Here is a 15,169-nt window from a genome sequence, read left to right as displayed (position 1 = left end):
CCCAAGATGGGACTGGAAGTGCCAAAGGAGCACTTAAATCTGACTTCGAAACTGCAGAAGAAAACTTAAGACGGCCAAGATGGAAATCCTCAAAGATGTCCCTTGATGTGTAACACGGGGCTCCTAGGAACAAAAGCCGAAGTTGGGCATAGTCTGGTTGCCAACTGGTAGTAAGGTCAGTATCCTGTTGACTTCCACTAATACGAGACTTTGTAATTGGGGCTGCAAGTCTGCAGTGAAAGTAAAGAGGTAAACAACTGGAGATTTAGCCCCGGTGAAGAGGTAGGGAAATGTGCTAGCAACTTCATAGGATCAAGCCACACATAAGACAGGATTTTTAATGCCAAGCGCAGTCTCTGCCTGGAAGCACTTGAGGCGGGACCAGACACTAGAACTACCCTCTTTCAAAAAGCTCATTTTTTAAGCTTGAGATTGTAGCTTCAGGAAGCAAGGCTAAGAAATGAGAGGAAGAGGACCCCCAACCAGGTAAGACATTTCCATCAGCCCCGCAGATCAATGTTCACGCTTGCTAAGGAAACTGGAGCAGTTCCACTGGGATGCTAGGGAGATCTGGACCTTTCATATGGCTTTCTGGGTCACTCCTCTTCCTTATAAAACCCAGCACAGTCCTGCCTCTCATCTCCCTGCCTCATCACTCTCAGTAAATGATCCTGCTTCCCTAGCCACAGTTAAAAACAAGAACTGGACAGGAATGTCTGTGGTCTTCTGCTAATGTCACTAACACCAGAAGTCCCAAATACCCCCAAAGGAATGCACCCTTCTTTTCCTCTCTTTCTCATGGGAAAGGAAAAAGGTTCTTTCTTTTGCTTCTCACTCCCTCTGTGCCCCTTATGGCTCTGCATGATCAATGAGGCCCTCTTTTTCCTGTCTTTACAGTAACTCTTCAATCCATTTGGTTCTTTCTCACAAGCACTTAATCATGGCTAGTTTCTTGTACTCTAAGGGGGTGGGGGGAAAAAAAAAAGAGAGAGAGAGAGAGAAAGAAAAGCCAAAACCTCCCTTTATCCTGTCTCTCTGGGCCTATCCCCTTAGTTTTCTTTCCCTTTAGAGGCCAGCTTCTTGCAACAATTTTCCTCTCAAACCTCCATCTCCTCCCCAAACAGTACTCTTTGATTCATGCAACACAGCCTTTCCAGGGAGCAAATCTAACAGATCTTTCATCCTTCTGATTGAGCAGTCCTTCCTGCTTAAAGCGCTCCTCCATATTACTCTTCTCTGGTTTTTCGTTCATTTCTTTGATTCCTCCTTCTTCTGAGTCTTTCACACATGTTCCTTCTTCTGTCCTCTCCTTAAAGGCTGGCACTCATCAGGGTTCCATTTTCAGCCCCGTGCTAAATCATCTCGTCGGTTTCAATAACTTCAGCTACATTCTTATGTGTTTGAGACCCCGCCCTTATCTCCCTATTGAATCCTGGAGCCATGTCAACTCCCTACTGGAAACGCCTCCTTCGTGGCCCCTGGCACCTCAAATTCAGTGTGCCAGGAAAGAAAACTCATTTCCTTTACCACAAGGCTGCTCCTCTACTGAGTGCTCCAGCTCAGTTAATGGCTAACCCACTTAGCTGTGCAAGTCGGGTTCCTGGCCATCGCTCACCGCTCTCTTCACCCGTTTATTAAGATACCAAGTCCTCCTATTCCACCTACAAAATACCTCTCTAGCTTTAGTTCTACTGCCAGAACTTATTTAGGTAATTTGTTCATTCAAGATTCATCAACTTGTTGTCTATCATCAACTCTTGTTTGGATCACTGAAGTCTCCTGGATTCTATTTTGACTCCCTCTCTTCCAGTCTCCAGTTTGTAGCCAGAGGGATTTTTTTTTTTTTTTAAATAACCTTCGGATTCAAACTTGTCATTGACTCTTCAGAGTTTTCAGGATAATGTCAAACTTCCCTAACACATCGTAGGGCTTTCAGGAGCTGACCGGTGCGTGCTTCTCATGGCCTCATCCCTCAGCATCGCCCCTCCTGTCCACACATACTCAGCCCCAGTTTATTCTTGTCTCTGCCAGTATCCCCCATCCCTCTTCTCCAAGCCCTGTCTCCTCCTCCATCCATGAGAAGCCTGTGTAGAACTTTAGGACCCACCTCAGGCATCCACATCTCCAGAGCCTGGATCCAGTTCCTCCCTGCTGAGCTCTGTCAGAGCCCTTCTCACATCATAAAACACAACTGCCTGTTGCCCTACTTGTCTCCTTTCTCCACTTGGTTGTGAGTTCGTTGAGGGCAAGGACCCAGGCTTAGTAAACTTTGAACCACTGGTTTATATGACTTGGTTTATAATATACAGTGACTGTCATATAGAAGACCGGGATCTCACTGATACGTGGAATTTAAGGAAAAAACAAAACAACACAGAGGAGCCTAGGGGAAGGGAGAGGAAAACAAAACAAGACAAAAACAGAGACAGAGACAAACCATAAGAGATTCTGAATCATAGGAAACAAACTAAGGATTGCTGAAGGGGAGGGGGTGGGGAAGATGGGGTTACTGGGTGATGGACATTAAGGAGGACATGTGATGTAATCAGCACTGGGTGTTACAGAAGACTGATGAATCACTGACCTCTACCTCTGAAACTAATAATACACTATGTTAATTAACTGAATTTAAATTTTAAAATAATTTAAAAAATTCACCAACTGACAAAAAGAAGAAATGCGGTATACCTATATAATAAAGTTTATTTGGTAATAAAAAGGAATGAAGTGCCATTATTTGCTAAAATATTGATGAACTTTAAAAAAGTTATGCCCAGTTAAAGAAGTCAGACACAAAGGATAACAAATTGTATGATTCCACTTACATGAAATTATCCATTAGAGACAAATTCACAGAAACAGAAAACGGATTAGTGGTTGCCATGGGCTGAGGGGAGAAAATGGGAAGTGACTGCTTAATGGGTTATGGGATTTCTGTTTAAGATGAAGAAAAAATTCTGGAACTAGTATTGGTGATGGCTGTGTAATACTGTGAACATCATACCACCAAATTTTACTCTTTAAGATTGTTAAAATGGTAAATTTTATGTTACATGTATTTCACAAATAAGAATTTATAAAAGACCTACGTAAGTATGAGTTGATAGGCTAAAGAGTATTCTTTTGAGTGTAGGTAAAGTAAAAAGAACAAATACTTGTTAGTACCTTATGGCTCCTAACACAACCATCATCTCTCATTAACTTTCATAGCAATCCCATCAGGTAAATTATATCACCAACCACATTTTAAGTGTAAAGAAACAAGATCAGAGAAGTTAAGTGACTAGCCCAAGGCAGGACACAAATCTGGGTCTGCTATGCAGAAGACTGAGATTCTTCTATCAAACAACTACATCACTATAATGAAATACTGAGTCATGAGAGAGGTAATTCATTCCGCAGCAGATTTCAAGTCATCCTCTGACTGTACAATTTAATCTCTGGACATAAAACAGGGTACTTAAATAAATTTAAAAGAAGAGGTCTAGTTTGAATTAATACCTATTGCTTACAACTTCCATACATGAAGAAACATCTCCATTTTTTAACCATTGTATTTAACATCTCCAAAAGCAGATAAAAATCTACTATCTGTTGTAGAGACAGGGGTAACATATTTATTTATACTATGAAGAGCTGAGAATGGAGAATGGAGAACCAAGTCAGAAACCCTACCTGTTCCTGAAAGGTTCGTGCTCATACCCACAGACAGGCCTAGCCATGGCCATCTTCTGGGTCTTACAGACCACAGTGAGCAGGGATACTACCGATTACCTTTAACCTGACCTGGGACTAGAATCTTTTCCTCGACATGCGGACAAACACCACACTCAATTCAGAATTAACTTCTGGAAGGGCAAACATTTTCTTTCAGAGATTCATTCCCAAGCATTAAGATCACCTAATTCTGGCATTTCTATAGGAATATATCAGAACTCTCACAATTATACCACACTCTAGAATGAAAAATAAAACCTCCTCCATCCAAATAACGAAGTATCACTGGTTCAAAACAGGATTATTTAAAATGTTCAAACAATGGTTTTAAGTTCATTTTTGAGACACGTATCAGTAATTTAAGAAGAAAAAGAGAGAATACTTACAATACATCCCTGAAGTCTCCAAACACATACATGTGCCTAAAGCTGTCAATAGCTATGACAGGGCAGTCTGCTGGAGTTTTCTGTATGTGCAAAAGTGGATGTCTAAATTTGTCACAGTCCGCATGCAAAAAGTTTATTGTACCTTTATAGGAAACAGAATTTTTAGAAAGGCAGATTAGAATTTTCTGGACTGTAGTCTCATAAGATTGCTAAGTTCAAGAAAAATGACATAATTAACAAATTAATTAAAAACCAACATGCTTTAGAGTAATATAGATCAGAAAAACGTCAACCTAAATATTACATTTGAAATAGGTAGAATTTAGTGCTTAGGGCAGGGTGTAATTTCCTGAGAAATTATATGAACTCAACCTGAATTCAAATGCTATGGTAGTTTTTTTTATTTTCCTTGAATGGGCAATTAACCTACCTAGGTCTCAGTTGTGAGCAAGTTCATGAAACTGACAATGCGCTGTTCTCAAGGGCCCATTTTCACTTCCTCAAAGATGCCCTTCCATACCTACTGGTTGACATTTAATATAATCCAGCCCCAAAATACTTATTACGTGACTAATAAGAGCAGGGCTCTACACAGTGCCCTGACTTTATTCTCTCACTACACAGGAAAAGTGGGTAAAAACTCAAACTCCTTTCTGATGGTTTGGAGAACCCTGAAGGGAACTAGTCAACTTCCTTTCATTTAGAAATAAATGTTAGACTGTGTAAGTTCTCTCAGTGATCTCTCTGGGACCATGCATTAGAAAGGGACCAGGCAAGTATCAAGGTGCTGGAAGAAAGTACCTAAAACTAACGTTGTCTACCCCTGACCCCACTTTTCATGATTTGATTTGGGGGGAGCTAATATGGTCATGTGTTTGTTTTAAAAGCCACTACTTCGTAGTAGCTCTACTAATGCATCCCACCCCCATGCGGACATGTCAATTCAGGGGTTGAACAGAGTTAACATTACTTTTTAAATTTTTAACCCAAATATGTTTACATGGATATGCATGTAATGGGGAAGGGGAGGGACAGAAGAAAGGCTGAAAATAAACACCTTAATCTGTCTACCTTTTTCACTTATTAATTGTCGGGCTACTTCATTCTGGAATATTTCTAAACTTTCCGTATCTTCTTTCATGTGGAAGAGTATGAGAAAAGGCAGTCCTTCTTCTGTCAATTCCTGTATACAGAAGTATTCAATAAGAATTATCAGGCCTTGCCATTGCTCTAGGTAGGAACAACCTGAACCCAACCCACGTTAACATGCATAACAGTTTCAACAAGCCAGAAGAAAAGGTTCAATGGTGTAAACAAACGTTAGCCTCACGGGAAGAAGGAACCCATGCCCTCTCCCTCAAGTACCCAGGCAATCAGAGGACTCACGTGTCCTGCTCTAGGGCTGGAACTGATCTGCCTTAAAGTAACCACTGGGCTGTTCTATCAGCTCCTTTTAGATGAAACCATGACATTTAAGAAATGAGTTGACTGAAGGAGGAACTATGCTGGTTCTTTATGAAGATGTTGACTTTAGGGTGGGGTGAACATGATTAGTATTTTCAGTCTTTGTAAATAACACTGAAAAATTGAGTGAGTGTACCAGGAACAAATAAATCTACCTAACTGGGAAACGTGCTTTTTCTAAAGTTTATTGCAAAAACCACTCCACTTACATGAGAACTACCCAACGCTGAAAAGTGTTTGATTCAGAGCAAAAGACAAAAGCCCCACAAGACAGCCAGCTTTTATTTTTTTTTAAAGATTTTATTTATTTATTTGACAGAGAGAGATTACAAGCAGGCAGAGAAGCAGGCAGAGAGAGGAGGAAGCAGGCTCCCTGCTGAGCAGAGAGCCCGATGCGGGACTCGATCCCAGGACCCTGAGATCATGACCTGAGCCGAAGGCAGCGGCTTAACCCACTGAGCCACCCAGGCGCCCCAAGACAGCCAGCTTTTAGCCAATACATAGTGTAGGGACATTATTAACAAGTACCTGCCACTATATATGTGTATGTGTCTGTACAAGGTACAAACACGAAAGCACCTCAAAAATTACTGACTGCCTTAAAAATTTGTATTATTGCTATTGGGGAAAAATCAAGATAAATGTGATGAGTAGACAGCAGATTTTCATCATTTATTCTCTCTGACAAATGTTAAGTTCTGACTCATAAGAAAAAGTCCAGAAAGGGCTTCATAATAAATTATTAAAATAAAATTATTTCCATCAACTAACCTCTTGCATGTCTTTCTGTAATTTAGGAATCACAGCAGCAGAAAACACAAACATCCTTTATGCTAAAAAACCTGAAACTGGAACCTATTTTCTAGGGCATGAGTTTGCTTATAGTTTCCATCTCCGTGTTGAAGCCTGTTACACTCATAGACAGAATAAATTATTAAGCTTCTTGTCACGTTTACCTTTTTCAATTGAGATATAATTTGCATACCATAAAATTCATCATTTTTTAAAATATTTTATTTATTTGTCAGAGAGAGAGAGAGCGAGAGAGCGCGCACGCGTGTGCACAAGCAGCAGGAGCGGCAGACAGAGAAGTCGGCTCCCCACTAAGCAAGGAGCCCGATCGGGGACTTGATCCCAGGACCTTGGGATCATGACCTGAGCCAAAGGCAGATGCTTAACTGACTGAGCCACCCAGGAGTCCCAAAATTCATTATTTAAAGTGTACAATTTGGTGGGTTTTATTATATTCACAAGGTTTTCAAACATCAATACTACCCAATTTCAGAATGTGTGCACCACTCCAAGAAGAAAACCCACACTCACTCCTGAGCAGTTGCTTTCCATCTCTCTTCCCCCATAGCCCCAACACCACACTGATCTTTTAGCAAGCTTACAACTTCTTCCTTCTCATTTTTATTTCTTTAGCTTAGTTTTTTTTTTTTTCTTTCCCCAACACATTCATTGCTTCTACTCCCACAGTTCTGTCTTTGGACTCCTCTGCTCTAGCCTGGCAACTTCAACTAGTCCAACAATCTCCCATCATCACTAACCGGTTCCTTCTCCATCTCCAAGCCCTGTTCCAGTCCACAGTCCAAGTCTGGATTCCCAACTTCCTGTTTGAGGTTGCCACTTCAAAGTCCAACCAGTGCTTTCACCACTCAATAGTAATGCACAGGCCCCTCCTCTTACTTCCCTAGTTCCATGAGTACTTCTAGTTTTTTTATCCTTTTGTTACAGGACCCAAATGCCTCTTCAAGAAAGTCATCCCTGAATTCTACCTCATTTCTGCTAAAGGTGAAATGAATTCTCTCCTCTGAATTCCCAGAATGTTTTCAGAGTGCCCCTCATGTGGCATGTCTTTAATGTTACATTACCTGCACATGCAAACTACTGGACCGAAAACCTCTTAAAAACAGAGAATCTCACTTTACTTCTCTTTCGCTCACAAATTACTATACACAATATTGTGCAATCAACCTATGACTGAAGAAATGAAGACAGAAGTTGCTGAATAAATATTAATTGGGAAATAAGACTCAGCAGTCACCTTCTAGAAAATTTAAGAGCTAGGTTCAAAGTAAAAACAAATATAATGTATTGCTTTATTAAACTAAGCAAAGATATGGTAGCACTAACAACTATTAGGAGAAGTAATGAACAGATGAGTAGTTTGAATACATCCATGTCAATTAGTTTGCTGTATCAATTTACACACATTAACACAATAGCTGACAGTTCATGTGGCCTGGGCTCCCAAGTTTACCTGTGTCCACACCAACATATTCTTTATGAAATCGGTCTTAAAAGATAACCCCCCAGGGAGGGTTATCCAGACAACCAACTTTAGGGGATATCAAATCTTTCCTTGTAGTTTAAATGATTTTGGGTAGTGGTTTACAACATGTAATTAAAATCTAAAGAATTGAGATTTAAAAGATTCTAAAATGTGTGAGCTACTATGGGGGTGGGCAGAGGAGCCCTATTTATTGTTTAAGATTTTTCCAGGTCTATACGTGTTGACTCTGTGTTAGAAACTATGTTTGTAAGAACTGCCGAAGTAAAAAACAGTATGGATGTTCTTTAAAAAATTAAAAATAGAATCACCATATGACCCAGTAATTCCACTACTGGGTATTTATACAAAGAAAACAAAAACACTAATTTGAAAAGACATATGCACTCCTATGTTTATTGCATTACTTACAACAGCCAAACTATCTATGGAAACAACCCAAGTTCCATCCACAAGTAAATGGATAAAGAAGAGGTGGCATGTATATATATATATATATATATATATATATATATATATATATATATATATATGTGTGTGTGTGTGTGTATATATATGTGTATATATATTATATATATATATATATATGGTGGTATATGTACTATATGTATGTTATGTGTGCATACACTTATGTATATGTACACACACTGCAATATTGCTCAGCCATAAAAAGAATGACATCTTGCCATCTGAAACAACATGGATGGATCTAGAGGGTATACAGCTAAGTGAAATCAGTCAGGGAAAGACAAATACTAGGATTTCATTTAAGTGTGGAATTTAAGAAACAAATGAGCAAAGGGGAAAAGAGACACAAATCAAATAACAAACTCTTTTAACTACAGAGACCACACTGACGGTTAGCAGAAGGAAGGGGTGGGGGGTGGGTGAAACAGGTACTAGGAATTAAGCATTGCACTTGTGGTGAGCATGGGGTGATGTACGGAACTACTGAATCACTGTACTGCACACTTGAAACTAATAGAAACTATGTTAATTATACCATAATTTTAAAAGTCAATTAATTAAAAAATAAAGAAGAGAATGTACATTTTGAAAAAAAGAGAGAGAGAAAGAACGACCAAAGCAGATGAGTAATTGTGACAAGTTACTAAATCTTTCTGGACCTCTGAGGACTAAATAAGCTAAAGCAATAAACAAATACATTCAGCTCAACATACCCAAAGCCTAGAGAACTGAGAAAAGTAGCCAGACGTTCCCTTGACAAACCAGGAAAGATGCAAGCAAGCAAGCTTTACTGCAATGTCCCCACACAGGCCCAGACGTCATACAAGGCTGCTTCTGGGCCACATATGCAGAGTCTAAAATATTCAGCACCTGACTCTTGACAGAACTGCCGACCCCTGACGAGGTGGTGGTTATACAGCTATGTGAAAATTCCAACTATATATTTAAAACCTGAACTATACACTTAAAATTCTTCCATGTGTAATGCACAGCTCTCTTATGTGCCTCATAGACAACACAGCTCTTTGTACGTGTTCCTCCAATATTAGACTTTTGTGTTTTGTTTTCGTGGGAGTTGTAAGAGTTTGGATGGACTTTTTATTTCAGGAGCATGGGATCACTGAGGAGAGTTATAAGATACCATCTGATAACTGCTTTCATTACTATGATGAAAGAACACAATTTCATCTTTTAGGATAGACAGGAATCAGAAAAACCCTTTTTATGGCAAAATTAATTCTAACTAATATAATTAATTCTAACTAAAATCTGTACAGCACTGCTTCTATAGGGCATCCCCTTAACCAAGGGGAAGTATCAGAATCACCTGAGAGGCATGGTCCAATTCCTTTTCAAGGCTACTGCTAGAAATGCAATGGAGAGGGGTTCTGGGACTGCAAAGGCTAAGAACCAGTGGCCTCTATTACAGAAATGACTATGACATATTTCTGTTCACTGTATGATTGTTACAAGTAGTAAATGTGTAGCAAATAGTAAGATAGCTGGAGGAAGCTTGCTCTTTCAGAAATCTGAATTAAAGACAACACACATCAGAAAGTCATACCTCTCCATTTTCAAATGTTATTTCTCGAACAAGAGGAACACATTTGTCTTGAATCCAATTGTAAGTCCCATCGAAATTTGTCATAGATCCCAAGTATACCATATCTGGAGCAGAATGCTATTACAAAAGCAGGGAAAAATAATTAAATCTAACCTGTGCTAGCAAAAACACATTCTCAAAGCCAACTATGAGAAAATCTACAGGGTGTACAAAAATCAAACGAAACGCCCCCCTCCAAAAACAAAAACCATGGAACTTCCAAGAAAGAGAGCCGTAAAATTCTGTATTTATCAGAGGCCTAGTTAACCAACCCATGATGTTTAAGCCTTCTGCTTTTCCTCAGATCTGAGTCAATTAATTGTTTATCAGTATCTTCACCAATGGCGGGCATTGTGAAAAATAATTATCCAAATTAATTAACTCAGCTATCCCTTAGAGTTAAAAATGTTAGAAGAAAATTCGGAAACTTCCAAGGAAAAGGCCTTGAGAAATAAGATACTATATATATATATAAATCTAAGGCATTGCTATCTCTAATATTACTTACCTACAGTATCTCTTTCCACAATTCACTCAAAATCAGTATTAATGAAGTGCTTAAAATGTCATTTTTAAGTGCTTAAAATAATAGCTGCCGTTAACTGAGTAAACTTACTGTATACTTGTAAGTAGACTTACAAGCGCTGTTTGTTGTAAGCACTTTCTGTGTGTTCACTATGTGAATCCCTGAAACATCCCCATAAGGCAAGGACTCGTGTAATCACAGCTATTTTTATGAATGAACAAACCAAAGGACTGAGAAGCTAAGAGACTTTCCTGGAGTTACACACCTAGAAAGGCAGCAGATTGGACACTAAAATGGAGTCTCATTCCGAGCCCGTGCACTTATGAGCCAATGGTACTGGATTCTGATAATCTGGAGATAGTCACACTACGTAACCTACTATTAATGAAACGCACTTGCAGAAAATACAGGCAAACAGTTATCTGAATTCAGAACAGGAAATGAGCTTTCTAAGCAAAAAATTCATTCACAGGACTACATAAAAATCAAAACCTTTAGTGTATCAAGACACTGCAAATAACATTAAAATAAAACTATGAATCAAAAAAATACCAACAGTTTTCCATTTGAGCGTGTACGAAAAGTTGCAATGACAGACCAGCAGGTCAACTGAGATGACAAACACCATGATTTTTGCCTCTTGGTTATGGTTACCATCGTCTGGGCCTAAGGACCTGCTTCCAAGTTTAGATACACTTAACTTCTTAGCCAAGGCTTAAAAGCAACCTAGTTGCTCCCTGTTGTCTGGCAAGTATCAGGTTAATTTAAATCCCAGAGGACTTGGGAGCTTGGCTGGTGGGACCCAGGTAGAAGTGATGATCACAGACCACTGAAGCATTTTTTGGAATTTGGGTCTCATAATGAATGTAAAAGAGAGAGATGGATAAGGCCTGGGGATCAGGAGATCTCTAGTCCCAGCTTGGCCACTAAACCCCTATGTAACTTTGGGCCTAGGTGTCCCCATCTTTACTTCGAAAGGTTTGAATTAGTATGAGATGATGCCTTAAGGTTCCTTTCTATACTAAAATTCAATGATTCTGTGAATTAACAAGTATAAAACTATAGATTATACTATACATGTATTTAAATTATATTTAAAATTATACACACTAAGAAATAACAACTTACCCCTGGCGGTTTGTAGATTATGTTGTCTCCACTGTATCTTTCTGGTTTTGAAACAGCTCTAATAGAAGAAAGTAGTAGTAATAATACTTTTTAAGAATAATAATAGCAGTGTTATACTTGAATGAAACAGAATTGGCTGACTGTTTTGCAATGTATGTATAATAATGACTTGAAATATATACCCGTCATCATCTTTCCTCCTCGTAAGACTATGCAATACCAACAAATCCATGTACTTAAAGGAAAACTTTAATATGAGGCAAATTTTTTTAAAGGAAAATTTTAGTTAGCTGTTTTTGTGACTCAATATTTTATAAGTTTGGATTGGCAGTTTTAGCACCAAAAAGCTATTTTTGACACCAGACTGCTTCCAGTAACTGGGGATCAAGGTCATTAATGTGGTCATATAGATCAATCACAAAAACATATTACTTGCTTCTAAGTCAGACTCAATCAGAATTCTCTACTTTTTACTCTTTAAAACCAAAACTTATTAAAACAAATAAGGTAGATGAACAGAAATCATCTCCATCATTAGAATATAATTCTCCAATAACCAATTTTTTGTTTTATTTGTTCACCATTGTTTCCTATGCCTCAGTATAGTATCTAGCACATAATAGGTGCCCAATAAATGTTTGGTAAGTGAACACAACAAATACTTAGTTAAATGGCAACTTTTTTTTCTCTCTAAATTATATTTGGGTTACTTGAACACTGATTTATCTCTAATTTCTGACTAGAGCAGTACAGGAGGGAGGTAACAAGGGATCTTAACCAAGACTGAACGAAAATGAAGAACACGTTCCTTTCATTCATTCATTCACTCACTCACTCACTATTTACTAAGCACTTCCTTGTACCAGGTATGGTCTTGGCACTAGGTACACAGCAGTAACCAAAAGTGACAGCACCTATGTTCTCACGAAGCTTACATTTTGGTAATAAGAGAAGCAAATAGATATATTTATTTTATGATCAAACACCCATAAAAAGGTGTTCTGAAGAAAACTAAGTGGCAAAAGAATGACAAGTTGGATGATGGCAGTGCTATTTTATAGATAGTTACCAGGAAAGCTCTTCCTGAGGAGATGAGATCAAGGAGAAGCACTTTGGACACCAAGACAGTAAGGGCGAGGGCCCCGCGCGAAAGCGCCCACTGTGTCTGAGGAAGCCAGCAAGGGGCCCGTGTGGCCGGAGAGCAGCCACACACAAAGGGGGGGACTGTGGGGCCAGGAGAAGTTCTCTTTTATTTACTCCTACACTGATGTCCCAAAATCACTGATAGTGTTCACAAGAAAACACACACAAAATCTACAGCAGCATTACAACAAGGACAGAGGTCACAAAATGGAAAGGACAGACTGTGCCAGAAACCTGGAATCTACTCAAGTTAAGCACTAAAATGGAGTCTAACACTCACGGGCCAAAGCAAAGAGAGAAATCATACTGCCAAAGTCAGAGGACAAGGGCGATAACCCCCAGTGAAAAGGGGAAGAACTCCAGAATGATACCATTTTGAGAGATAAAGGGAAAAACAGGAGGGAAAGTCAGAAAAATAAGGAGCAAGCCAGGGGGATTCAAGGTAGCCTAAGTGTAGACACAGCAGAAAAAGGCCCGGGTAGCTGATTGTCCCAGCCTTCTGAGAAACCAAAGAAGATTAAAGACTGAAAAAAGGCCACTGGACCTGGCAATTAAGAAGCCATTTGTGACTGTGCAGAGAGAAGTCTCATGAGAGTCACGTAGGCAAAAGCTGGCTTTCCAAAGGATAAGGATTTTTCACTGGTTGGGGTTTAAGAAATTCAAGGTGGCCAACCATAAACTAACCTTTGAAAAATTTAGAAATGAAAAGAAAGATACCAGATTATAGCTCAAGAGATAGAAAAGTCAGGAAAGAGAGAATCATGTTTTTGGCAAAAGAAAATAGGTCATGAAAATGGTCAGAGTGAAAACACAGGAGAGCGAAGACAACTGCTGGATGAACGTCACAGAGGATCCGGGAGGGATGGTTACAAACACAGGAGGAAAGAGGCTAACCTTGAAGTACTGTTGCTCTAGAACAGGGAAGACAGCAGAAAAGGTGGTAGAGAGCCAAAGATTAATCAAGACAACGAAGCCCATGCTTCTTCATGAGAAAGAGTAGGAGTTGTTTCAGTTTGGAAACCCCAAGTTAGTACTTTGTGTGAACACAAAATAGTGTTAGTAAATGAGATGAATAAAAGCATGAGAGGTAGTTGTTAACTTGTCCATTCTTTTCCATTCATTCATATTCTGAAACAGAATACAGTACAGAAAGAATAAACAGACTTTTAAACTCTTAAAAAGAAGTCAAAGATAGGTGTAAGGAAGACTAGTTGGTGACTGTAAGGGAATGGAGATCACGTCTGGAGAGATCATCTTCAGAAAATAACCACACACAAGAATGTCACATGGCAGCCAAGGAGAGCCACTAACACACTCTCAGTTAAGACACTTACCCAAATGCAGAAAGGAAGGCACAATCATCGTGCAAAATATTTGCTACTCTTTCAAAAACTCTATAGTTTTCTGAATCCTTTTGCTCAAAATATCCAATGATATTTCTTTTGCTGCGCTGTAAAATAAAGTATGTAATTATTTTGCAAACATATCTAGTGATGCTATAAACATGTTATTTCATTCACCCAGCTGTTGTTCCGTTATCTACAAATGGCGTAGCACTATAAATACGTATTTGGATTTTAATACCTAGTCCAAAACTATTAAAGATTACATTAGGTTGAAAACAATCTTACCTCCCATCTAATATAATCATAAACATTTCCTTCTAGCATTTTATTTTAACTGATCGATGAAAATCTTTTACAAAATAAGGTGAGGAACTCCAAAGTAAGGTGACTATTCTTCAAACAATAAATCGATTCATAACGTGTGACTGTTAGTAGAGACTCCTCCATGGGTCTCTCACACTCCTACACAGGCAGGTGCAGCTAAATGCAGGACCTTGACCAGTCTTTACCCAGGCTGTCCCTCAGGGTTATGCTCGCGGCAAGCAACCCTGATGTGTGAGGTGATCTCCCTCAGGCAGAGAGTAGGCTTACTGCTGGGTCAGAAACCACAGATCTCCGAGGCCAGTTCTTCCACCACAGAACCCATGGCATGTGCAGGTATCCGTCTGGACCCTCCATGTCACCTCCACAGGACTCGGGGGTGGGGAGGGGGAGACAAACGCAAACATGCTCCCGTTGTTTGCTGGGATGTAAGCAATGAAGTCCTTTATCTCTGACCCAGGAGCCTTGTGTCTTCTGATAGGACCCATGAAAGGCTAACTTCTTAGCGTGGAAGCAGGGTAGAAGTCAAATCTCAAACCTGACAATGACAACCAACTCCATACCTTTTTTTTTTTGAACACTACTTAGTATACAATGGGAAGGGTTTTTATTAAGGAGGACTATTTTAGAGGACCCTAAAAGTTAAACAAAGAGCTAATAGAGGAGTCATTAGTGCAGATATCCTCAGTGTCTCCACTAAGGAAGAGAGGCAAACTCTGGTTGTGTATGCCTGACATTAAGTTCTATGTCTTCACAACTCAAGCTTTGCTTTGC

General features: G+C 39.3%; 1 protein-coding gene across 1 annotated transcript in view; it reads right to left on the bottom strand.

Moving 5' to 3' along the window:
- The window catches only part of ERP44 (endoplasmic reticulum protein 44), a 93,529-nt gene that overhangs the window by 15,317 nt on the left and 63,043 nt on the right, over positions 1-15,169 (bottom strand). The window contains exons 6-10 of the mRNA XM_044265261.1: positions 14,063-14,178; positions 11,586-11,643; positions 9,893-10,009; positions 5,175-5,286; positions 4,104-4,245 (exon numbers count right to left, since the gene is read on the bottom strand). Of these exons, the coding sequence (XP_044121196.1) occupies positions 4,104-4,245; positions 5,175-5,286; positions 9,893-10,009; positions 11,586-11,643; positions 14,063-14,178 (545 nt within the window). The remainder of the gene's footprint in view (positions 1-4,103; positions 4,246-5,174; positions 5,287-9,892; positions 10,010-11,585; positions 11,644-14,062; positions 14,179-15,169) is intronic.

The sequence above is a fragment of the Neovison vison genome, chromosome 9, assembly GCF_020171115.1.
Source record: "Neovison vison isolate M4711 chromosome 9, ASM_NN_V1, whole genome shotgun sequence".
In the NCBI taxonomy this organism is placed as follows: domain Eukaryota; kingdom Metazoa; phylum Chordata; class Mammalia; order Carnivora; family Mustelidae; genus Neogale; species Neogale vison.
This window is presented reverse-complemented; position numbering and strand designations above follow the sequence as displayed.